The 25,755-nt window shown below is 42.6% G+C and overlaps 2 protein-coding genes across 28 annotated transcripts in view; one reads left to right on the plus strand and one right to left on the minus strand.

Annotated features, from left to right (window-relative positions):
• USP34 (ubiquitin specific peptidase 34) overlaps window positions 1–1,850 on the plus strand; it is a 242,438-nt gene extending 240,588 nt beyond the window's left edge. For 18 of the 22 annotated variants that reach the window (XM_086326450.1, XM_086326459.1, XM_086326463.1 and 15 more), the window contains one exon: window positions 83–1,252. In XM_086326450.1, the coding sequence (XP_086182576.1) occupies window positions 83–690 (608 nt within the window). In that variant the 3' untranslated portion in view covers window positions 691–1,252. Of the gene's footprint in view, window positions 1–82 lie in introns of all 22 variants that reach the window. The other 4 variants (XR_015136757.1, XR_015136758.1, XM_086326469.1 and 1 more) reach the window with 2 other exon arrangements.
• LOC147363069 (activator of 90 kDa heat shock protein ATPase homolog 2) lies at window positions 1,247–24,125 on the minus strand. 6 transcript variants are annotated; one of them, XM_086326472.1, is made up of 9 exons: window positions 23,956–24,125; window positions 22,486–22,676; window positions 7,178–7,263; window positions 5,324–5,438; window positions 4,175–4,263; window positions 3,370–3,480; window positions 2,892–2,993; window positions 2,284–2,335; window positions 1,247–2,150 (listed from the first exon to the last, which is right to left on the minus strand). In XM_086326472.1, the coding sequence occupies exons 1-9, from the start codon at window positions 24,033–24,035 to the stop codon at window positions 1,978–1,980; spliced, it is 999 nt and encodes a 332-aa protein (XP_086182598.1). In that variant the 5' UTR covers window positions 24,036–24,125; the 3' UTR covers window positions 1,247–1,977. The 6 variants fall into 6 exon arrangements, with proteins under 6 accessions (XP_086182598.1, XP_086182597.1, XP_086182601.1 ...); XM_086326471.1 differs by having other exon boundaries at window positions 3,370–3,486; XM_086326475.1 differs by lacking the exon at window positions 22,486–22,676.
• Window positions 24,126–25,755: the final 1,630 nt, after the last annotated feature.

Raw genomic sequence — 25,755 nt, forward strand, 5'->3', positions numbered from 1 at the left:
GAATATAAATGCTAAAAAATGCAAACACCCCCAATATGATCTTAATGACTCTTCAGAGAAATTTTCATGTTCGTTTTCACAGATGATGAAGGGGCAACTCCTGTTAAAAGGCGGCGCGTTAGCAGCGATGAGGAGCACACCGTCGACAGCTGCATCAGTGACATGAAGACAGAAACCAGGGAGGTCCTGACCCCAACTAGCACTTCAGACAATGAGACGAGAGACTCCTCAATTATCGACCCAGGCACCGAGCAAGATCTTCCTTCCCCTGAAAATAGTTCTGTTAAAGAATACCGAATGGAAGTTCCATCTTCGTTTTCAGAAGACACATCAAATATCAGGTCACAGCATGCAGAAGAACAGTCCGACAATGGTAGGTTTGAAGACTGTAAGGAATTGAAAGACCTCCACTGTTCCAAGGATTCTAACCTTGCTGAGGAGGAATCCGAGTTCCCTTCTACTTCTCTCTCTGCAGTTCTGTCTGACTTAGCTGACTTGAGAAGCTGTGACGGTCAAGCTTTGTCCTCCCAGGACCCTGAGGTGGCTTTATCACTCAGCTGTGGCCATTCCAGAGGACTCTTTAGTCACATGCAGCAGCACGACATTCTAGATACCCTGTGTAGGACCATTGAATCTACAATCCATGTGGTCATGAGGATATCTGGCAAAGGAAACCAAGCTGCTTCTTGACATTAGATGTAGCATGTCTACTTTTAAGGTCACCCCTGCCCCCACCCGATGCTGTTTGTATAAGTTTCGCCTATTTCTGTTTTCGTGCTTCAGTTCGTCCAGTGCTCTCTGCTTGAATGGCAAGATAGATTTATAGGCTTAATTCTTGGCCAGGCAGAAACTTCAGATGAAAAAATTTGCATCTTCAGTATACTTTCTAAAGGGCAATCAGATAATGAATATGTTTTACGTAATTAAGAGTTCACTGTAGTGGCTTTCATTTAATATGGCTGTCTGGGAGGCACAGGGTTCTCTGGCCCTGTACAATGTAATTTAAACTTACAGCATTTTTACTGTGTATAATATGGTGTCCTCTGTGCCAGTTTTGTACCTTATAATAGAGGCAGATTGCCTCCGATCGCTGTGGTTCTTATTATCAAAATTAAGTTTACTTGTATACGGAACAACCACAAGAAATTTGATTCTGTAAAGAATCCTCTTTAGCTGTGGCCTGGCAGTATATAAATGGTGCTTTATTTAACAGAATACCTGTGGAGGAAATAAAGCACACTTGATGTAAAAATAATTGTTTTATTTTTATTGACATGACTGATTGCTATTCTATGCACTTAATTAAACTGATTGTGATGACTTTTTAATTGTTTACATACCTTGCTTCAGTCTTCTCAGATGAAAGTAATGAGAAAACTGTGAACCGGGAGATGTACTTGTCCACTGTTGCTACTTCATGAGAAGTACAGTGGCAGGCCAGAAAGTACCTTTTTCCATAGACTTTTCAGTCCTCGCCACTCCAGAGTGCATAACTGCTGCAGGGAGAAGCATAACAATGCAGCCCGCTCGCCCTCACATCAACATGCTTCTGAATGCAACATGCCACTGTTTCACGACCTAGAGCTACACACCTTAAAAACCCTGAAGTAAAATAAAGGAAGTACCAACATGCCATTTGTCTCTTCCTGAATTAAAAATTTACAGCTAAAAGTAGGCTCGCAAAGACAAGCTTTAGCTTGGGACACTTCAACTATCCATACTCGGAGACGCAATGTGTTCCCGGAGGAGCATCTATGGACGGTAACGTTAACAGTCTGATTTCACATTGCTTGCTTTTAGCTCAGTGCAGAGTCTAGTCATAGTAAATAAAGGTTCAACAGTGCTTTCAATTCTGTATTAGTTTGTGGATTTCATCTAGTATAAATTATTTTTTTTTAAAGGAACACTAGAAGAGGAGGTAAACATGATACTTTCTGCTTACAAAAAGTAATGCCCTTATAAAATCTTCAAACTAACTCAACCATTTAGGGTGGTCAGCTGCAGTAAACCTTTTATTTCTTCAAAATGCTGCTTCTGCCAACAAAATTTCATGTTCTCTTCTTCACAGACAGGAACTCCTTTACAGTCCAATTGTAATTCCGTTTGCTGTAGCGTAGGCACAAAATTCAGTGCAACTATTGCATAGTGTTCTGGAAGAAAAGAAGGAAAGTTTATTACTGTATTATGAAAAGAATTTATCCATACAGTATCACTATTTGCTTTTCATATTAGGGGGTAGAATACTTGAAGTGTTTTTTGACTTAAAAGGTGCTAATAACATACCTTCTGGCCAGTTCCTACATCTCCATTTCATGACGATCTTTTTGTTTGTTAACTGAAAACAAAGGGGAAATTCCACTGAAAACATCTTTTAAAACTTTGTACAACACTACAATAAAGAAAAACACCAAATCCTTTCATGAGCCCCTATGGGAGAAATACGAGAACTAGTCAATGAACACACACTCATACTTGGTTTGTATGCCAGCACCACTGAGGACTGACTGACTGTCCCTCGTGCCAGAATGTAACAGCAGGAACACCAGACGGAAGTGCGGTAGCCGGCGCAGAGCTGCGGTGAGCAGGAAGGCGGCTGACGTGCGGCAGCACACACACTAGTGGCAGAGGCCAGAAACTCTAGACCCAAGAGTTGGGAGGAACTGTACTTGCGTCTTCTAAAAGTCATCAACAGTGGCACAACTGCTGTGAAACTAAGGCTTCATCTTTATTACTACTTAGTAAATATCAATTTTTTATTTGCCATATAACTTTATAAAGCACTCAAGTTTCTGTGAGCTCAGATAAAAACCGAAGCACTTTTAAAAACAGCATGAATAAAACATTTTAACTGAAGGGTCTAGCTTACTTTCCTTTAACGTTAGGTTACCTACCAGTTCTGTATATTCACCGGTGATGTTTCCATCAAACATTTGGAATTTCCCTCCCTTTTCAGCTTCTAATACAGCAGGAGATTTAGAAAATTTTTGCACCAACTAACAAAGCGAAACATACAAGAGACATGTTATTCTGGCATGTGCTTATCATGTTTTCAACCTAAATGTATAACATAACAGTTCCTGTGGTTGTTTTTAATTGTGAATACATAGCTTTTAATTATACAGCCTCAATAGATTGTTCCAAATCTCAATGCTGATAAACTCCCCCACCCCAGCTCCCAAACACCCATCTTTTCTGCCCTCAAATCCTTAGGATAGCTTACCCCTCCTTGAGCTATCCTAAAGGTTACTAGATCCCTTCAATCAGAAAAACATAAGGCATGTAGGAAACCAAAAACCAGCTTCAGTTCTTAGTGGCATATTCTCTCCCAATGTCAGCATTTCTGATTCCAGATACTGAGATGTTACTTACATCTTTCACAGTGAAGATTCTGTACAGCTGCTCAATAGCTGTGTCAAAGAGTTCTGTCATGTGCAGAGCCACAGTGGGAATCCTCACACCCAGTGCCACCCGAGAGGAGGCCTGAATCTCAAAAGAAAAGGTTCCAAAGCATAATTAGCATGACAAGAGATTTTAGAAATTCAGTTTTACAGTCTCAGTAAAATATCACAATGTCCCAAACAATATCCTTCCACTCTAGTCTTTATTTTGGAAACAGAGCCCAGACTAGAACTTCACAGCCCAAATCCTACTTAGATATGTAACTATGGCCCAGGGGGCATAAAGATAAACAGGTGAAAGACACAGCACTTAAGGCCAAAAGGTGTCAAACTCCCCATCACTACAGTCCAAGAACAAGATCTAAAACCTCCCAATCCTCCGAAAGTGGAGAGATGCTCCTTCCATTGTGTATGTGAACTTCAAAGTCACCTTTTGTGACTCTCTAGTGTAATGACTACAAAACAGCACTGTCCTGAACTAAATTCAATATTTAACAAAAAGGCTAGTTATACAATCCCTTCCATCAAGGATGAAAGTCTCATCATTTCTCCCCAAAATGGCAGAAGATGCCAGGGTGGATTAACTGGTCCTCCGTATTTTGTATAGTCCTCCATCATCACAGGCTCTTGAAGCTTTGAAGCCTTCGAGCCTGGTGGGCTACAGCCCATGGGGTTGCACAGAGCAGGTCGTGACTGAGCTTGCACGCACGCACAGCATGCACACACTAGGCACTTCGTTCTCCCCCTCCCTGCGTATCGTCCGCCAGAGGCCACACCTGCAAGGTATTCTCACTCAGTTTCCTTTCAACCGTCAATTCCTGGGCTGCCATAGCTTTGGTTGGTAAAATCATTCCCATTGTAAATTCTATAAAGGAAACATAAGAGAAATGACTTTAATAAAGCACCTTTCCCCTTCCAGCACAAATAGGCAGAAAACTGAAAATATATAAGAATATAGAGAAACACATTTATAGAAAGAATTCCTATAGCATTTTGAGAATTTCAAGACCATTCTGTATCTTTACATATAAAGCTAATCATTAACATGAGTTCCACAGCAACAAATGCCTTTGATCCTTTTCTTTTTACTGAATGCCTCACTTTTATCTAGTTCTTGACAAAAAATAGCATTTTCAAATGCTGTTTTCCAAAAAGCTCCATTTTATACACTTAACTAATAGCTTTATGACTGTCACTTACTGTCAAAACCAGACACTTGGCTCACAGCTTCATCACCACCACCTCACAAAGCCTGGTCTCCATTCAAGCCTGTGGCAGCAGCATGTGTGATCTCGTGAGAAAAGTAAACCCCAAACCCATCTATGCCAACACTGAGATACTCGGCAGAGTCCAAGGATGAGGTGCGGACGTACGAGCCCTGCTGGCTGTTTTACCTGGCAGGGAGCTTCTCTAATTTAGCAAAGAAGACAATAACCTCAGTTCCACTCAGTGCAGGGATTATCTGAGTAAGTTTCCAGCTACACCTGTAATATCTATAGTCACTTTCATTCACTCAACAAAGATTGATTAAGCATCTACTGTATACATCAGGCACTGTGCTACACTGAGATACAACAGTAGTAAACAGGACAGAGTCCTTCCATGCCCTCATGAAGCTTATAGTCTAGCAAGGAAGACAGACATTAGACAGATAATTATAAAAACTGATTAAATAATTATCATTCCAGAAACTAACAACAATTCTGTAGGCAAAATGGTTCATGCTGTATAAAATACTGATAAGTACTAATGGTCTAATTCATGACTAGATCTCAACCTCCAGACTACAATTTATCGTGCAGCATAAAGAGCTCATCTCTGGAACCTGGGACGTTGGCCTGACCGGGGAATCCAGACTACAGTGCAGAGCATTATTTGGGTAAATGGGAAAGGGACCCTCTAGTTCACAAGGATGCCTTCTTTACCCGTCTTAAGTGCCTTCAGGTAATCTCCAAGGGCTTCCCTGACCTTGGCGGTGCCTGCAGTTTTCATAAGATCCTTCAGAATATCCCCATCTCCTTTCTTTTTACTCACGTTCACCTACAAATCAGAAAAATACAAACCGAAGAAAAATCTGGTTTGACGTATTCTTACAATACTGGGACAAATGGATGAGGGAACTGTGATGGCAAGGGAAGGGAAAGAAGTGATGTAAGAGAGAGAGACGTGACAGGCTTTTTCATATAGTTTGAGAAGATGTAAGAGTTTTTTAATCAAGTGTCTACTGAAACTGGTGGCCAAAACTTGAAGGGACTTCTTAGAATGTGAACCCCTAATCTGCATATATTTTATGTGTATATGTATCATACTGATAATGTAGTCCATGGTGTTAAGAGTCTAGAAACGTGCTGTTCAATACGGCAGCTGCTTGGTCACATGTGGCTACTGAGCACCCACTGAGATGGGTTCAAAGTGCAAAATCACACACATAACACCAGACTTTAACGACTTAGCACCAAAGGAATACAAAATAATCTCATGAATAACCCTGATACTAATTACATGTTAAAATGATATTTTTATATTTTGGGTAAAATAAAAAGTATTAAAACTTAATTTTGTTTCTTTTAAATATTTCTAAAACTGCTGCTAGAAAATGTTAAGTTATTTATGTGGCCTGCATTATGTATCTGTTGAACAGTGCTTGTCTAGAGTCCCAAATTCAGTTAATTAGGAAAATCAGGTTCCCACATAACCTGGTCTTGGGCTACACCTTTTTTTTCTTTTTTCTTTTTTTGGCAAGGAGGAGAGTTGGGAAAGAGAGGAAGAGGGGGAGGAAAGGAAGGAAGGAAGGCCAGGACAGGAGGAGAGAGGGAAATGTCAAAATGCTGCTCTGGGGGTGCCTCTGGTATTCTCAGAAAGAAGAGGTATTGGTTTGAAACTCCCTTCATGTCCCTGTGATTCAGTTGAGGTGGGCCTGCTCCCAGGGCCCAGTTCTACATTAGAGAGTTTGTTCTGCAGTACTACCAAGGACTGAATCAAAAAGACCAATTTAATATCCTGCTAAAATACTTCTGAGATGGTGGATGTGGACAGAGCAAAGTGAAGTCACAGGCCCTGAGTGCACTGACCACATTTGAAGCTACCACTTTTAGGGTAGTTCATAGCCTTTAAGAAAGGCAACTCCTGGTAGTTTGGTGTAACCTGCTCTCCTGAAGGCCTTCACACTAAATGTGTTCACAAATCAAAAAAGACCCTGTCAGACTGTCATCTGGAAATATAGCTATCATACAAAAGGTTTCGCCCCACAACCAAGCTTTTAGCTTACAAGTGGACACTGACTGCAAACCAAGCATGGGAGTTACACAGGCTTGCTCTCCCCCAACGATGAGAAGAGCCAGTCAAAACCAACACACATACTAACTTATGTCCAAACAAATGTGATAAAACCAAGGGAGATCATGGCGAAAAGCCAAGAATTTTCACTATTAAAGGGAAAGAGTAAAGATGCAGAGGAGATACAAAATCCCATTCACCAAGCTGTGCACAATACCTGAGCACTTCCCAGTATACATACAGTTGCACACATCTGATGACACCTTTGAAAGGTGATGAGGCCGTGGAGGGTGCAGTCCGCGGCTTCCCAGGCATGCCCTTCCCACATCACTCTGCCCACACCCCACCCTACCTCTCCATAGCGCAGCTTCTTTCTCAGCAAACGAGCCCTTCACCACTCACCAAAACTACCGCACGGGCACAGGTTTTCAACTGTCCAATATGTATAGCAGAAACTTGATTTAAAAACAAAGAAAAGAAAGAAATTCCATCAGATACCTCACCTCAGTGTCATCTACTTCATTCTCTTCAGACAGGCTGGGTATTTCAATCAACCCCTTGTGCTTCGCACCAGATTCTCTAATGATACCTGAAATGAGCAAAATGTCTTCTTCAATTACAAAGTAACAACTAGTTTATGTAAAACTGCCCTGCCTCACTGAACAGCCCACCCTCCTCACAGAGCGCAACCTTCCCCCACAAACGCCCATCACATGCATGTCCAAACCAACTCTGCTCTCCTGGCCCACGTCGGAGGTTCAGGTGGGGGGTGGGGTGGGGGGCAATTAAAGTGCGGACAAGGGAATTTCCTGGTGCTTCCACTGCAGGGGCAAGGGTTTGATCCCTGGTCAGGGAACTAAGATCCCATGGGCTGCATGGCAGGGCCAGAAAATAAAGAAGAACAGTGCTATTATTAGACTTTTTTTTTTAACTGCACATGAAATCAGGGTCCACATGAAGCATGAGAGTGAAGTAAGCAGGTCTGTTAACCAGGGTTTCTTTTTTCATCCCCCAATATTTAACAAGTCAAAGCGTGATAAAGGACTATCCTGAAGAAAAGGCACAGGAAGGCAAAAAGGGACACTGAGTTCTGATCACAGAGGGAAAGGCAGAGAGGTGGGGACGTCTGTGTGGATCCCCCCATGCAGCTAATGTCTTTCAACACCGGGTGTGGACTTCAGTGACATCTAGATGGTGACACAGGTCATTCCCAACTTCAGCACCCCTCACAAGAAGAGCAACTAGCAACTACGCAGAGACAGGACACCACTGAAAATCCCAAACCCAGAGGTGAGGCTGATGCACGCTTCTGGACCAGAGACAGAAGAGGACTGCAGTAGAGGGTATGAGGAGTGGTGACACTCTGACCAAACCCCGAGGCCAGCACAGAGCCCCACGGCGGGGGCCCCACTGCAGTTTTCCCGCAGCAGAGGGCAGACTCCCTGGCACTGGTGGATGCTTCCTCGGAGGCCAACAGGGTCTCAACATGTGGAAGCCACGGGGACTCGGGCTTTCAGCCACCAATGCTCAAACCTGGATGGACCGTGTTCCTGCTTGAGGCAGTACACGAGCAGAGCTCAGCTGGCAATTCTGCTTGATGTGGGTCCCCAAGCAACAGGCGAAGCAAATTCACAGCTCCACTCAACTGCTGTGTGTGGCTTCCCAGCCTGATCATCCAGGAAGCTGGACCAGAGAACCTGGGCAGCCCTGGAGCCCATCCACACAGCTCCCTTGGGCAGGGAGCCACTCCAGCAGTCTTGTCCGGCTACAGAGAATAGCCTCCAGCCCTGTGTAGCCAGGGATCCTGAACAGTGACCCCAAGTGGCCTCGGAGTGGAGCCTACAGCCCTGCCAAATTGCTTAACATAGCTTGGGGCCTTGTTCAGACAAGAAGCTCAGCAGCGACCCTACCCCACAGAGAACAGCCCCTCAACTGCAGGAAACAGGTGGAAGCCTCTCTTGACCAGAGAGCCCAGCCAGCAACTTTGTTCGACAGCGGAGCATACCCAGCAGCCTATGGATGGTGAAACCAACCCTGCAGCCCTGCCCAACTTCAAGGCACAATCTGTGTCTCCATCTGATCACAGAACACAATGGAGGTTAAGGTCCTACCCAAGAACTCTGCCTGCAGTTCTGTCTGAACAGAGTCCAACCAGGAGCAATACCTGTCGGAGAGCAGAGCCTGAGACCCCTCACTCAACTAGGAGTGATGGCAGAGCCCAGCTCAGAACCCTGCCCAATCATGGAATCCAACCAGGGCACCACCCTGCCAAGGAACACAGCCAGTGACTCTGCCTGACCACAGGTAACTGCAGAGCACAGCTAATGCCCCATGTAACCATGGAGCACAGCCAGCAACCCTGCCTGGTCAAGGAGCCCACTGAGCAGCCCTGCCTGAAGATGGAGTCAGTTGACTCACCCAACCATAAAGGCCAGCCATTGGTAACCCCCCATCCCGACCTCAGAGCACACTCAGCTGGAGACCCTGGCAGCAAGTCTTGCCCACCCACAGACATTATGAGCTGACACATCCCATAACCCAAGCTCAAAGGTGATGGATTTTCCCTGCCAAAGCAAACCTGTAAAACATGGAAGAGACCAATTACTTACACATGCAGCTATTAATGCAAGGAAACAAGGTTCAAGAAAAAAATCAGGCAAACATGAGACCAAAAGAACCTAATAACGCTCCATAGCTGACCCTAAATAAATGGAGATGCATGAACTATATAATCTGGAATTCAGAATAAATCTCTTATTCAGCCAACTATAAGAACACACAGACAACTAAACGAAATTAGGAAAACAGTGCATGAACAAAACAAGTTCCAAAAAGAAACAAAGTGTTAAACAAAGCCCACAAACTGTTGGAGCAAAAGAATACAATGACTTTACTGAAGAATTCAACAGAGAGCTTCCACAGCTAACTTGACCTAGTAGAAGAAAACAATGTGTACACTAGAAGATGGGTTATTCAAAACTGTCCAGTCAAGGAAACAGAAAGAAAAAGAGTGAAGAAAGAACAGGAGACTCATGTGATACCATCAAATGAAACAATATGTTCATTATGGAAGTTCCAGAAGGAGGAGAGAAAGAAAGGGCCAGAAAATCTATTTAAAATAATAATGGTTGAAAACTTCCCAAACCTGGGAAGAGAAATGCACAATGCACAATGCCCAACGGTCCCCCAAGTAGGCTGAACTTAAAAAAAGAAAAAGGCTACATCAAGACACACAAGAGCTGAACTGTCAGAAGTCAAAAACAAAAAATTTTGAAAGCAGGAGAAAAGTGACTCTTCACAAACAAGGGAGCTTCCATAAGGCTACAGGTGGATTTCACAGCAGGAACTTGACAGGCCAGCAGTGGGATGATGTACTCAAAATACTGAAAGAAACAGTATGTCAACCAAGAATACTACACCCAGAAAAGCTGCCTTTCAGAAGTAAAAGAGAGACAAAGACATCCCCAAACAAATAAAAGCTGATGGGGATTCAATGTCATTAAACCTGCCTTACAAGAGATGCTAAAGAACATTCATCAGGCTGAAATAAAAGGATGTTAGTTAGCATGATAAAAACATATGAATGTGTAAAGCTCACTGGTAATGGTAAATATACAGTCAAAATCAGATTATCTAAAATTGCAATGGTAACAAGTCTGCATTAAAAGTTAAAAAACAAATGTACTTAAATAACCATAACTATGACAATTTAAAGTAACTATACCTATGAAAATTTCTACAATGTAAAAATATGTCAACTGTAACATCAACAACCTAAAATGTGAGAGGTGAAGAAGTATAAATTTCTATATGCTATCAAAATTAAGTTGTTATCAGTTTAAATATATACACCTCAGGTTAACCGCAAAGGAAAAACCACAAAAGATTACAGTAAGACTCAAAGCATATCACCTCAAAAAAGTATCAAAGGACTATGGAGCTGACAAGAGAGGTGTAAGTCCTTGCCTATCAATAGTTACTTTAAACATAAACAGATTAAATTCCTCAATCAAAAGGCACAGAATGCCTGAATGGATTAAAAAACCAAGGTCCAACAACATGACAGTGTCTCCATAACAGACAGTCTCTACAAGACTCGCTTTACCTTTAAGGATACACGAAAACCAGGAGCAGAGGGATGGAAAAAGAAATGTCAAGCAAATGTTAACCAAAGAAAGTAGGAATAGCTATACTTACATTAGACAAATAGACTTTCAGCTAAAATGATCAAAAGAAAGAAGGTCATCATATAAAGCTAAAGGTGTCAATTTATCAACGATATAACAATTATATTTAAGCATTTGCTGCTGCTGCTACTGCTAAGTTGCTTCAGTCGTGTCCGACTCTGTGCAACCCCATAGACGGCAGCCCACCAGGCTCCCCTGCCCCTGGGATTCTCCAGGCAAGAACACTGGAGTGGGTTGCCATTTCTTTCTCCAATGCATGAAAGTGAAAAGGGAAAGTGAAGTCGCTCAGTCATGTCTGACTCCTAGCGACCCCATGGACTGCAGCCTACCAGGCTCCTCCGTCCATGGGATTTTCCAGGCAAGAGTACTGGAGTGGGGTGCCATCACCTTCTCCATTTAAGCATCTAATAGTACCTAAATAAAGCAATTACTAACAACTTATAAGGAGAAATAAACAGCAATACAATAATAGTTGGGGACATTAATACCCTACTCTCAACCACGGATATATATCATCCAAGCAGAAAACCAGTAAGGAAATACCCGATCTGAACACCACAGACCAAATACACCTAACAAATGTATACTGAACAGTCCATTGAACAGCAATAGGATATGCATTTTTCTCAAGCACTCACAGAACATTTTCTACAATAAATCATAGGTTAGGCCTCAAAACCAGTCTGAACAATTTTTTTAAAGATAAATTATAACAAATATCATTGCCAGTCAAAATGGTATGAAACTAGAAAATTCACAAGTACATGCAAATTAAAATACTCCTGAACAACTAATGGCTTAAAGAAATCAAAGGCAAAATTTTAATATATCTTGGTGCAAATAAAAATGGCAACACAAACACTTATGAGATGCAGCAAAAGCAGTCCTAAGAGGGAAGCTGGTACTGTAAACTCATACAAGAAATAATCTCATATAAAGAGCCTAACTTTACACATCAAGGAACTAGAAAAAGAAAAAAGTAAGCTCAAAGTCAGCAGAAGAAAATAAGTAACAAGCCATCTACAGATTCAATGCAATGCCTGGTAAAATTCCAACTACATTTTTCACAGAAATAGAACAAAAAATCCTAAAATTTGTATGGAACTACAAAGAGCCCAAATAGCCTAAGCAATCTTGAGAAACAACAAAGCTAATGGCATCACACTTCTTGATTTCAAACTGTATTATAAAGATATAGTAATCAAAACAGTTTAGTACTATCATAAAAACAGGCACACAGATCAGCAGAACTATAACAGAGAATAGACAGAAAAAAGAGCCCAAAATAAGTCCATGCTTATGTGGTCAATTAAGCTAAGACAAAGGAATCAAGAAAATACAGTAAGGAAAGGACTGTCTGCTCAACAAATGTTGAGAAAAGCGGCATCCATAAGCAAAACAATGATACTGGACCACTATCTTACACCACACACACATTAATCAAAGTGAACTAGACTTGAACCGAAGACCTGAAACCAAAAACAAGTCCTAGAAGAAACACAGATGATAAGCTCCTGGACACTGGTCTTGGTGATGATTTTTAGACTTAACACCAAAAGCAAAAATAAACAAGGAGGATGAGTCAAACTAAAAAGCTTCTGCACAGCAAAGTAAATAAAATAAACCCACTGAATGGGAATCAGAGATACCAAAGGCACATTTCATGCAAAGATGGGCTCGATAAAGGACAGAAATGGTATGGACCTAACAGAAGCAGAAGACATTAAGAAGAGGTGGCAAGAATACACAGAAGAACTGTACAAAAAAGATCTCATGACCCAGATAATCACGATGGTGTGATCACTGACCTAGGGCCAGACATCCTGCAATGTGAAGCCAAGTGGGCCTTAGAAAGCATCACTATGAACAAAGCTAGTGGAGGTGATGGAATTCCAGTTGAACTATTCCAAATCCTGAAAGATGATGCTGTGAAAGTGCTGCACTCAATATGCCAGCAAATTTGGAAAACTCAGCAGTGGCCACAGGACTGGAAAAGGTCAGTTTGCATTCCAATCCCAAAGAAAGGCAATGCCAAAGAATGCTCAAACTACCACACAATTGCACTCATCTCACAAGCTAGTAAGTAATGCTCAAAATTCTCCAAGCCAGGCTTCAGCAATATGTGAACCATGAACTTCCTGATGTTCAAGCTGGTTTTAGAAAAGGCAGAGGAACCAGAGATCAAATTGCCAACATCCGCTGGATCATCGAAAAAGCAAGAGAGTTCCAGAAAAGCATCTATTTCTGCTTTATTGACTATGCCAAAGCCTTTGACTGTGTGGATCACAATAAACTGTGGAAAGTTCCGAAAGAGATGGGAATACCAGACCACCTGATCTGCCTCTTGAGAAACCTGTATGCAGTTCAGGAAGCAACAGTTAGAACTGGACATGGAACAACAGACTGGTTCCAAATAGGAAAAGGAATTCGTCAAGGCTGTATATTGTCACCCTGTTTATTTAACTTCTATGCAGAGTACATCATGAGAAATGCTGAACTGGAAGAAACACAAGCTGGAATCAAGATTGCCGGGAGAAATACCAATAACCTCAGATATGCAGATGACACCACCCTTATGGCAGAAAGTGAAGAGGAACTCAAAAGCCTCTTGATGAAAGTGAAAGTGGAGAGTGAAAAAGTTGGCTTAAAGCTCAACATTCAGAAAACAAAGATCATGGCATCCGGTCCCACCACTTCATGGGAAATAGATGGGGAAACAGTGGAAACAGTGTCAGAGTTTATTTTTCTGGGCTCCAAAATCACTATAGATGGTGACTGCAACCATGAAATTAAAAGACACTTACTCCTTGGAAGGAAAGTTATGACCAACCTAGACAGCATATTCAAAAGCAGAGACATTACTTTGCCAACAAAGGTTCGTCTAGTCAAGGCTATGGTTTTTCCAGTGGCCATGTATGGATGTGAGAGTTGGACTGTGAAGAAGGCTAAGCACTGAAGAACTGATGCTTTTGAACTGTGGTGTTGGAGAAGACTCTTGAGAGTCCCTTGGACTGCAAGGAGATCCAACCAGTCCATTCTGAAGGAGATCAGCCCTGGGATTTCTTTGGAAGGAATGATGCTGAAGCTGAAACTCCAGTACTTTGGCCACCTCATGCGAAGAATTGACTCATTGGAAAAGACTCTGATGCTGGAAAGGATTGGGGGCAAGAGGAGAAGGGGACGACAGAGGATGAGATGGCTGAATGGCATCACTGACTCGATGGACGTGAGTCTGGGTGAACTCCGGGAGTTGGTGATGGACAGGGAGGCCTGGGGTGTTGTGATTCATGGGGTCGCAAAGAGTCGGACACGACTGAGCGACTGATCTGAATCTGAATCTGACTGAATGGGAGAAAATATTTGCAAATGGTGTAACTGATAAGGGATTAATATCCAAAGAACTTGTAAGACTCAATAACAAGAAACAATCTCGTTAGAAAATCTGAAGAGATGTTTTTCCAAAGAAGAAGACATACACACAAATTCCTCTGGGACAACATTAAATGCACCAATACTCACATTATGCTGGGGTCCCAGAAGGAGAAGAGAGAGAGAAAGGACCTGAGAAAATATTTGAAGAGGTAATAGCTGAAAACTTCCCAGACATGGGAAAGGAAACAGTCAGCCAAGTCCAGGAAGCACAGAGAGTCCCAGGCAGGAAAGAACCTGAGGAAGACACTGAGACACATAATAATCAAACTGACAAAAATTAAAGACAAAGATAAAATATTAAAAGCAACAAGGGAAAAATGACAAATAATATACAAGGGAACTCCTGATTTCTCAACAGAAACTCTGCAAGCCAGAAGGGAACAGCATATTTAAATTGATAAAAGGGAAGAACTTACAACCAAAAATACTCTACCCAGCAAGACTCTCATTCCACTTTGATGGAGAAATCAAAAGCTTTATAGACAAGTAAAAGTTGAGAGAATTCTGCATTACCAAACCAGTTTTACAACAAATGTTAAAGGAACTTCTCTATGCAGGAAACCCAAGAAAGGAAAAGACCTACAGAAAAGAGAAAGTGAAAGAAAGAAAGTGAAGTCTCTCAGTCGTGTACGACTCTTTGCAACCCCATGGAGTACAGCCTACCAGGCTCCTCCATCCATGGAATTTTCCAGGCAAGAGTACTAGAGTGGGTTGCCATTGCCTTCTCCAGGGGAGCTTTCCGACCCAGGGATCAAACCCGGGTCTCTCGAACTGCACGCAGACACTTTACCATCTGAGTCACCAAGCAAGCCCCAACCCAAACCAATTAAGAAAATGGTAACAGGATCATACATATCTATAATTACCTTAAATATAAATAAATTAAATGCACCAACCTAAAGACGCAGACTGTCTGGGTGGATGAAAACATGTGCATGCATCTCGCTTGCTTTGACACATCATCCTGCTTGACTATGTAATTATTTTATACTGTTAGGTTAATCATGTTCCCATTATGGCTTGCAATTATAACAATCTTTTATATTTTGTCTGATTTTGGCCATTGATTGTGAAAACTGATAAACACTTTTACTACTGTGATTTATTTATTTTCAGTTTTTCTATTTCATATTCAGTGTTCCCATTCCATTCAGTTTGTTTTCCAATTTCTCCATCTCTTTTTCTATCTTGATCAAGCCTTTATCAAGCACAGTAAAAAAACTTTTGTATACCTATATATGGGGCTTCCCTGGTGGCTCAGAGGGTAAAGCGTCTGCCTACAATGTGGGAGACCTGGGTTCGATCCCTGGGTCAGGAAGATCCCCTGGAGGAGGAAATGGCAATCCACTCCAGTACTCTTACCTGGAAAATCCCATGAACAGAGAAGCCTGGTAGGCTACAGTCCACGGGATCACAATATGTATATATTGTAGAAAACTTTTAAGAATTTTTGCCTAACTAAAAAATTTATGACACTTTGATTCCACTTGTTTGACTTAGTAGGAATAGAATGCTAGATTTCTAATTAATAATAGCTATGCAACAAGCAATGAAGGTTTACTGTATAGCACATGGAACTATAGTCAGTAACATATAATAACCTATAATGGAAAATAATTTCAAAAATAATGTATGTGTATTTATGTATAAGTGAATCACCTTGCTATGCATCTGAAACACTGTAAGTCAACTATACATCAACAAAATACACATATTAAGAAAAAAAGGAGGTACAAATGGCCAACAGGTATATGAAATTGTGCTCAACAATGATCATCAGGGAATTATGACTTCAAACCCGTTATACTGTCTGTTATTAAAAAGGGGAGAAACAAAAAGTGTTGGCAAGGATGTGGAGAAAAAGGAAGCCTTGTGCACTGTTGGTAGAAATGTAAACTGGTGCAACTGCTATGGAAAACAGAATGAAGGTTCCTCCAAAAATTAAAAATAGAACTTCCATATGATCTAGCAATTTGACTTCCTGGTATATACCCAAAGGAAACAAAAACACTAATCCAAAAAGATTCCTGCATCCCAGTGTTCACTGTAGTATTATTTACAACAGCAAAGACATGGAAGCAAGCTGTCCGCCAACAGATGCGTGGATAAAGAAAATGTAGTATACACACAACGGAATATTATTTAGCTATAAAAAAGAAAAAATGTTGCTATTTGCAGCAGTCTGGATGGAACTTGAAGGCATTAAGTAAATAAGCGAAAGAAAAATAAATACCATTTGATCTCACTTATATGTGGAATTAAAAGAAAACAAAAAAGTCGTAGATACCGAGAACAGATCAGTGATTGCAAGAAACAGGGAGTGGTGGAATGGGTAAAATGGGTGAACGTGGTCAAAAGTACAAATTCCCAGTTACAGAAAGTAAGTCACAGAGATGGAGTACACAGTATGGGAGCTATAAGAAGACTACTTTACATATTTGAAAGGCAAATCCTAAAAATTCTCATAAGGAAAAAGAGAAACTTGGAACTGTATGGTGATAAATATTAACTAGACTTCTTGTGGTCACCATTTCTTGATGTGTACAAATATAAACACACACATATATATTCATTATAACCCCAAGTGAATATAATATTACTTATCAATTATATCTCAATAAAAAGGAATAAAGATTAGAACAAAAATAAATGAAACAGAATAAGAAAACAATGGAAGAGATTAATAAAGAGCTGGTTCTTTGAAAAGACAAAAATATTGACAAAACTTTAGCTACACTAACCAAGGGGAGAAAAAGAGGACTCAAATAAAATTAAAAATGAAAGATGAGACATTACAACTAATACCACACAAATACAAAGGATAATAAGAGACCATTGTTAACAATTAAATGCTGTAAAACTGGACAATCTAAAAGAAATGGATAAATTCCTAGAAATATATTTCCTACCAAGCCTGAACCATTCAGGACTAGAAAGTCTGAACAGACCAATTACAATTAAGAAAACTAAATCAGTAATCAAAAAAAACTTTCAATGAAGAAAAGTCCAGAACCAGATAATTTCAATGGAGAATTCTTAAACAGCTAACATCAATCCTTTTCAAACTCTTCCCAAAAACTGAAGAGTGGAAACATTCTCAGACTCATTTTAAGAGGCTGGTATTATCAGGATAACAAAGCCAGTTAAGGATGCTACAGGAAAAAATTACAGACAAATATCCCTCATAAGTAGAGATGCAAAAATTCTCAACAAAATACTGGCAAATTGAATTCAACAGCACACTAAAAGGATCATATATTATGATCAAATGGGATTAATCCCTGGAATGCATGTCAGAAAAGTGCAATAGAAGCAGAGCTACTGGAACAAAGAGAGCTTGACAACACAGACACTACTCCTAACTGGCAAGCCATGGAACTGTAGCACCTGGGGTTGCTGGGCTGGGGAGGGTGGGGATGTGTGTAAGAAAACCAGAATTGTCGATTTTAAATACAGGTACCTGCCACTGGTGATTAGCATGTAAAGCTTTGTTTATATTCCTTCCTCCAACTTGAGTTCAGCCAGAAGATACTTGTTGGAATGAACTGAAGAAACTTCCCTTTTGATAGATTCAACTGAAACTGCTTATTGTACGTGGTTATATTTGGTAAAAATTGCGTGTTGGTTTTTACAAAAGGGTAAGATTTATGGTGTTGAATTTTAATTCACTTGTATAAGGAAACAGTTTAGAACTCTTATAGGTCTTAAATATTTTTACTTGCTATTCTCCCTCAGTAATATACACCTCTTCCTTCCCTGCTTGATGAAACATCTATTTACAAGTTAAAGTAAGTGTATAATCAGTAATTACAGTCTGGAGACAAAATTTACCTAGGAGTGGATGTTTAATTAGGTTTTCAGACTCATTATAAAGACTTGGGTCTTGTCTGAGTTGAGCAGAATTAAAATGACAACTTCAGTTTCCTAACAGAATTGTATTTGTTTCTTTTAGTCCCACACCTTAAAAAGAAACCCCAAGTGGCTCCTCAGGAATGCAGTTTTGTTGCACAAAGGTACCATCTAGCTGGAACTATATACATATGAATGGATAATTTTCCTGTTGGGCTGAAGTGTATGCTTATATATATGTTTAGTCTTTAAGCTAAACAAACATTTAGATAATATTCTGTGCATTGATTAATGCATTGGGCAGGTGGTGAGGACCTGGATTTTTATCAAACAGTTTAGTAATTTTAAAAGTTTCTTGTGTTTACTAGTAAAGAATTTTAAAACTCTTAAAAAAAAAAAGATAACCCACGTTCGTGTCTTGAAAGAATACTATTAAAATGTTCCTACTACACAAAGGCATCTGTACATTCAATGCAACTTCTATCAAGATTCCAGTGGCATTTACAGAACTAGAAAAAAAATCCTAAAATTCACACAGAATCACAAAATACTCCTGATAGTCAAAGCAATCCTGAGAAAGAACAAAGCTGGAGACATCACAATTCCTGATTTCAAAGTTTACTACAAAGCAATAGTGGTAAATTACGGTACTGGCATAAAAAAAGACACATATCAGTGGAAAAGAATCAAGTGGCCAGAAATAAACCTTTGCATACATGGTCAACTAGTACATGACATGGGCCACAAAACTACTCCATGGCTATAAGCTACTATCGTCAGTAAATGGTGCTGGGAAAACTGAATATTCACATGAAAAGGATGAAAAGGATGAAAATGGATCCCTATCTTACACCATACATAAAAATTAACTTGAAATGGATTAAAAACTTAAATGAAAGACCTGAATCCATAAAACTCCTAGGGAAAAACAGGGAAAAAGCTCCTTGATGTCAGTCTTGCAATGATTTTTGGATATGATACCAAAAGCACAAATAACAAAAGCAAAAACAAACAAGTGGGACCAGTCAGGCTAAAAAGCTTCTGCATGGCAAAACAAACAACAAAATTAAAAGACAGCCAACAGAATGGGAGAAAATACTTGTAAACTGTATCTGATAAGAAGTTAATATCTAAGGAACTCATACAACTCAATAGTAAAAAAAAAAAACAAAAACAAAAAACATTAAGATGGGCAAAAGACCTGAATATCTATACAAATAAAATATTCCAATGCCCAATCGGTATATGAAAAGGTGTTCAATATTGCTAATCAACAGGGAAATTTAAATCCAAATCACAAAGAGATACTGCTGCACCCCTGTTAGAATGGCTACTATCAAAAAGCGACAAGTGCTGATGAGAATGTGGAGAAGAGAGACCCCTCATGCACTACTGGTGGGAAAGTCAACTGGTGCAGCCAACTATGGGAAACAGTAGAGGGTCCTCAAAAGATTAAAAATAGAATTACCATATGATGTAGCAATTCCACTTCTGGATATATAGCCAAAGAAAATGGAATCACTATCTCAAAGAGGTATCTTCACCCCAATGTACAAAACGGCATTATTTATGGTAGTCAAAACGTGGAAACCTAAGTGTCCATCCATGGATGAATGAATAAAGAGAACATGACATATTTACATAATGGAATATTACTCAGCCACAAAGATGAAGGGAAATCTTGCCATTTGTGACAACATGGATGGACCCTGAGGGCATTATGCTAAGTGAAATAAGTCAGAGAAAACCAAATACTGTATGATCTCATTTATATTTGTAATCCAGACAAACCAAACTCACAGAAACAGAGTAGACTGGTGTTTGCAAGGTGGGGGAGGGAAGGGCGGTGAAGGTGGTCGAAAGGTACAAAGTGTACAAACTTCAGCTCATTTGATGAGTAAGTTCTGAGGACCCTAATGTACAGCATGGTGAGCAGTGCAGTTGAAAACTGCTAAGAGAGCAGATCTTAAAGGTTCTCAACAAACGCACAAAGAAAACTACAGCTCTATGAGGTGACGGATGTTTTAACTAACCTTACTGTAGAATCTGGAGAAGGCAATGGCCACCCACACCAGTGTTCTTGCCTGGAGAATCCCAGGGACGGGGGAGCCTGGTGGGCTGCCGTCTATGGGGTTGCACAGAGTTGGACACGACTGAAGTGACTTTTGTAATATATGCATATAGTAAATCATCACACTGTACACTTTTGACTCATACAATGTTATAAATCAACTATATCTCAATAAAGCTGAAAAAAGCTAAATTTAATGTAACTAAAATTTAATTAAAAAAAAAAAAAAGCAAGACCAGAGTACTGCCTCCTCCCCAGCAGGTCCCACTAGCCACCTCTAGGAGTCACTACTAGAAAAGAAAGCACATGGCGTCAGGGAAGCACTGGTGTGCCTGCCCTCTGGCTCCTGCCCGGGACTTACCCTGCAAAGGAGCTGGTTGCTGCTTTGAGCTAAGGGAGATGGAAGAGATACAAGATCAAAAGCTTCCTTGGGGCTCTCAGAGCCCTGTCTTGGGGAGCTGGAATGTATAAGGAACCAGACCCTGCTATGATCCAGCCAGCAGGAGCCACTGAGGGAGCAACTGATAGGCAACCTCCAGCCAGAATATTCCAAGGCAGGAGTGGGGCTGTTTTTGATGCTCACTCAACACCTCCCTGGGCTCTGGCATGGCTTAAGTCAGCAAGACAGTCACTAGGTCAGAGGCCCAAGGCCACTAACTGGGCAGCTCTCAAGAATGGAGATGACTCGAGCTGAGGCCCAAACTTTAACACAGCACAATCCTCCAGAACCAAATCTTACCCTTGCTCCTCGTTTTTTCAACAAGGATTTACTGAATATAGGCTGTCTACCCAGCAAGGAGCTGGGCACCATGGGAGAAATGCATTCATTCAACAAATACACAATCTTTCAGGCAGTAATCTGTAAACAAAACTAATCAATCCCTGACCTAAAGACCCAAAGAGCGAAAACAACCAAAATGTCTATCAACTGATGAATATATAACCAAAATGTGCTACATCTATACAACAGAACATCAATCAACCATGAAAAAGAATGAAATGTGCTATAAGACAGATGAACCTTGAAAAGATTATGCCAAATAAAAGAAACATGTCACAAAAGACCAAAAACTGTGGTAACATTCATAAGAAAAGTCCAGAATAGGCAAATCTGTGGAGACAGAACATAGATCAGTGGTTGCCAAGGACTGGGCGAGTGACAGGTAAATATTTTTGTGGGAGAGATGAAAATGTTCTATAACTGACTGTAGTAATGGCTGCATATTCTGTGAATATACTGAAAACCAGGGAATCGTACACAATAAACAGGTGAATTGTGTGGTATGTGATTATATCTCAATAAAGATGGTATTTTTAAAAATCTCTGCCCCAATGAATGGGGAGAAAAGGGGGATCCAGAACAATAATAATATAACTGCATGTAGTGTGCCAAGTATAAGTGCTTTCAGGAGAAACTAAGCAGAGAAGGGAAACAGTACAAGAAAAGATCTGGTATTTTTTTATAGAATGGAGACAGGTGACATTTTTATAGAATGTACTCAGGATGCAAACCTGAAGGAGCCAAAGGAGCCAGCATGCAACAATCCAGGGGAAGAGTGGTCCAGGCAGCAGCTCCAGGAAATAATAATGCTCACAAGTGCCTGGCCGACTGAGTCCTGCTGAGAACCAACCAACCAATTCAATGGACATGAGTTTGAGCAAATGAGATGGTGAAGGACAGGGAAGCCTGGCTTGCTGCAGTTCATGGGGTCGCAAAGAGTTGGACATGACTGAGTGACTGAACAAAAAGCAGCTCCGAATGCTGGGAGAGAGGGAAGCCCATGGCACGCGGGGCAAGAACTCCACATGTAGTAAGGGTGTCTGCAACCACAAACACCAATTTAGGGGCCCAAGCAGGAGTTCTAAAACTATCTGTTGGACTTCTCTGGTGGTCCAGAGGATAAGAATCCTCCTGCCAATGAAGGGGACACAGGTTCAACCCCTGGTACAGTAAGAGTCCACATGCCAGCTGCACCACTAAGCCTGTGAACCACGACTACTCAGCCCATGTGCCTAAGGCCTGTGCTAGGCAAAAAGAGAAGCCATCGTAATGAGAAGCCCGTGCAACACAACGAAGAGTAGCCCTGGCTCGCAGCAACCAGAAAAAGCCCACGCACAGGAACAAAGACTCAGTGCAACCAAAAATAAAAAGATCTGTTGAATGAATGACTAATGAATCAACTGTATCTGCTGAATGAATGAGTAATGAGTCAACCAACTCTGCTCCACCAACACTGCACTCTACCCTGCCAGTACCTGGAGCCCCTGTTACCTTTCCAGCCCAGCTTGATGTTCCACTCATAGAAGAAAATCAGCTTTCCTTTGCGGCTGCTGCAGGAAGCCTCGCCTTCCACCTGCTTCAGCTCACTGATCTCGCAGCGGCCAGCCTCATTCTCCACGGTGATACCCACCAGGAGTTCCCGAAGCCTCCCCTTGGACCAGCTGGTGGCATCCCGCTCTGTCCTGCCAGGACCAGAAGAAGAGCAGAGCCATGAATGGACCCTCTTGCTGATATCCACACGCCCATCCCTGGCCCAGTCCAGATCTGCCCAATTCCTCTCAACCATGTGAAAGACCTGCCACCCACAAACTTACAAGCACACTTCTCAGACCAGTTTTCTACCAAACATCTTCTAATTCTCATCAGTGATTTAAGATATGCTGGGAGGCATGGCTTATTTGGGAGAAAGGAGGTCTAGAAATTTCACCTGTTGGAAATGGAGGGGCAAAGCCTGGGCCACATGAAAAAGTAGTTATAACTGAGATAATTTTTATCATAATAAGACAAATTATTAAGTGTTTTCACAAGTATATTATCTCACACAATCTTCCCAAATAATGTTTCCAATTTAGGGGAGTGAAAATAAGCTGAGAGAAGTCTATTAAGTGTTCATGGTGGCAAGGCTGGGAAAGAAGAGGTCAGCCCGTCCCACCCCCAGGCCAGGACGTCCCCTCCCCCCTACACCCCCCCACATCCCCAGGAAAGGCTGCCCTCACAGGCCAAAGCCTTGCTCTGCCCTGGACCTGCCTCAGCATCACCTTCATGGACCCGAGGTAGCATAGCCCTAGCCTTCAGAGGAAAGGAGCATAGAACATCACTTCCTGAAAGCTCAGGCGGAAGGAGGAGGGAGGCAGAAATTGGCCCATACTCTAGATAAGATTGAAAAAGGATGAGTAACTAGTTCCAACTTCTAGAAAGCAGGCTCACTAGAGACCCATCAAGTTAGATGTGGAGTTCCGATCCAAATTTCTGTTTTCCTGTTCTTTCCACTATAGACGTAAAACACACACACACACACAAACTTTCCAGCTTCATTTTAATTCCCCCCAAGACTTCAAGGGGCTGGGGCGGAGGGCCACGGGAGGGTAGCTCCTGAGGTCACACAGACTGCCAAAGCTGAAGAGATAAGTCAGGAATGACTGCTTCTCCTGGGGCCCAACCCAACTTTCAAACAGCAAAGTCAAGTCCCAGAGCCAGTGAGGGTAAGACCCCAGGTCTCCAGGCTCCAAGGGCTCCCCAAGCCCCGACGCTAAAGACAAGCATCTGCACCTGTGCAGCCTCACAACCCTCCCCGCTCCTCCCGCCCGGGGCTCGCCGCGGCCAGGGGAGCGCCCCGAGACCCGCGGCCGCCCTCCACCCGGGAACCGGGCGCTCGCTGAGGGTCCCTCCCGTCCCTCCCGGCGGCTTGCGAGCGAGGAGGCCCGCCCGGAAGCCGCGGCCCCGGCCCCCGCCCGACCGCACCAGTGCCAGTTGTTCACGTTGGTCCCGTCCTCCCGCTCCTCCACGATCCAGCGCGGGTCCCCCTGTCCCCACTTGGCCATGTCAGCGTGGCGGCGCGGCCTCGGCGGAGAACAAGGAACGGCCGCGGCGGCGGTGCGGCTCCGTCGCCGACGTTTCCGGCCGGCGAACCCAGGAGCAGAGCGTTCGCGGAGCCCAGAAAGTGCCAGAAATCCCCGCCCCTGCGCCAGCCTGCCCCGCCCGCCCCGCTGCGGAGCGCCCGGGGAGAGCGACCGGGCCCGAGCCGAGGGGCGGGGGCGCGGGGAGAGGCCCGAGGGGCGGCGGGAGGCCGGCGTCTGGGCCCTGGAGGTCGGCGCGCGGGAGGGCGCCGGGCCGGAGATGGATGCGGCCGGGGAGGGGAGAGGTCACGGCCTGGGAGACCCGGGTGGGGGGCGGCGGCGGCTGCGGTTGGGAGAGAGGTCCGAGCCGCGGCGCTGCGGAGAGGCGACCCTAGAGGCCGGGGCTCGGCCCTGGAGGCCGGGTGGGGTCTGCGGAGGCTCTGGGCCCTGCCACGGGACTTGCAAGTGCAGTGGCCGGGAAGGGGGAACGTCCGCCGCCTCCGGAAGGCCGGACGCCTCTCCACGACTCATTATTATTACCGCGGCGATTGCCTCCAGTGTTGGCAGAGGGGGGCGCTGAGTAAGGGGCGCCTGAGAGCAGCACCCCGGTGCAGGCGGGAAACGCCCGCGCTGACGGCCTTCGGTCCTCCCGGGGTCACTGCCCGAACACTTGGTTTGCTGTGCGACCGGCTTGCCGAGGTCGGAGCGCGCCCACTTTACAGCACAACTCTGTTTTGTGGAAAGTTCTCAGGAGTTGGTGCCCTCTGACTCTCCCCTGGACGCCACCTCTCACGCCTTTCCAACACCTGTCCAAGTAGCACGGGCCACCAAGGTCTTAGTTACTTCGGGAATGTTTACATTTTATTCATGTGATGATCCTTTGGAGATGACAAAAGAAGGAGATTGCAAGAGTGTATTATTGCAGCTTGATGCAATTGTACAGAAATTAATGATTCCTGTAACGAATTTCCACCTTCCAGCAAAAACTTTGCGTCAACTGTTTGGAAAATGTTGCCCACAGGTCTGAGGATGTTTAGTTAGAAGGCAGAACACGTATGAACTTTGGAAGTCTGCAGGTTACTTCTCCGTTCTGCTCCACTGTGATGACCTGTCCTCTCCCTGTGATCTAGTCTTCTCAGAACTGGGGGAGGGTATTTTTCTCCATTTGCTTACTGGAGATACTACATTCCAACCTCATTTTCCAAAACCTATCACAATTTTGTAAACAGACTGCTTCAGAGTGTTTTGACCCCCCCAAACGAAATGGCATTTTGATTTCACCTTTTACACTTTGTCAAAAGCATGGAGAGCGAACACAAGGTATCAAGTAGAAAAGAATTGGATTAGCAATACAATGAAATACTATTCCATCCTTAAAAAGGGAGGAAATTCTTACATAAACCACAACATGGGTGAAACTTGAGATTCATATTATGCTCTTAGTGTGAACTTAGCATCTTAATATTATATTAAGTGAATTAGGCCAGTAACAAAAAGACAAATACTGCATGATTAGACTTATATGAAGTATTGAGAGCAAAAATTATAGGGACAGAAAGAACAGTGGTTGCCAGGAGTTGAAGGGAGGGTGGGGCATTATTACTTAGTGGGTATAGGATTTCCATTTTACAAGATGAAATGAATTCTGAAGATGGACGGTGGTAATGGTAGCACATTATGAATATACTTAACAACACTGAACTGT

The sequence above is a fragment of the Bos grunniens genome, chromosome 11 (assembly GCF_055505025.1).
Source record: "Bos grunniens cultivar Pamir isolate PY7600 chromosome 11, Bosgru_T2T1.0, whole genome shotgun sequence".
Taxonomy (NCBI): Eukaryota; Metazoa; Chordata; class Mammalia; order Artiodactyla; family Bovidae; genus Bos; species Bos grunniens.

Excerpts from the sequence above, each read along its gene's own strand:
- LOC147363069 (XM_086326471.1), bottom strand. The coding sequence starts at position 24,035 with ATGGCCAAGTGGGGACAGGGGGACCCGCGCTGGATCGTGGAGGAGCGG. Across the intron at positions 22,677-23,955 it reads AACGTGAACAACTGGCACTG|GACAGAGCGGGATGCCACCA; the intron begins GTGCGGTCGGGC and ends TGGTCCTGGCAG. Across the intron at positions 5,439-7,177 it reads ATGAAGTAGATGACACTGAG|GTGAACGTGAGTAAAAAGAA; the intron begins GTGAGGTATCTG and ends TCTGATTTGTAG.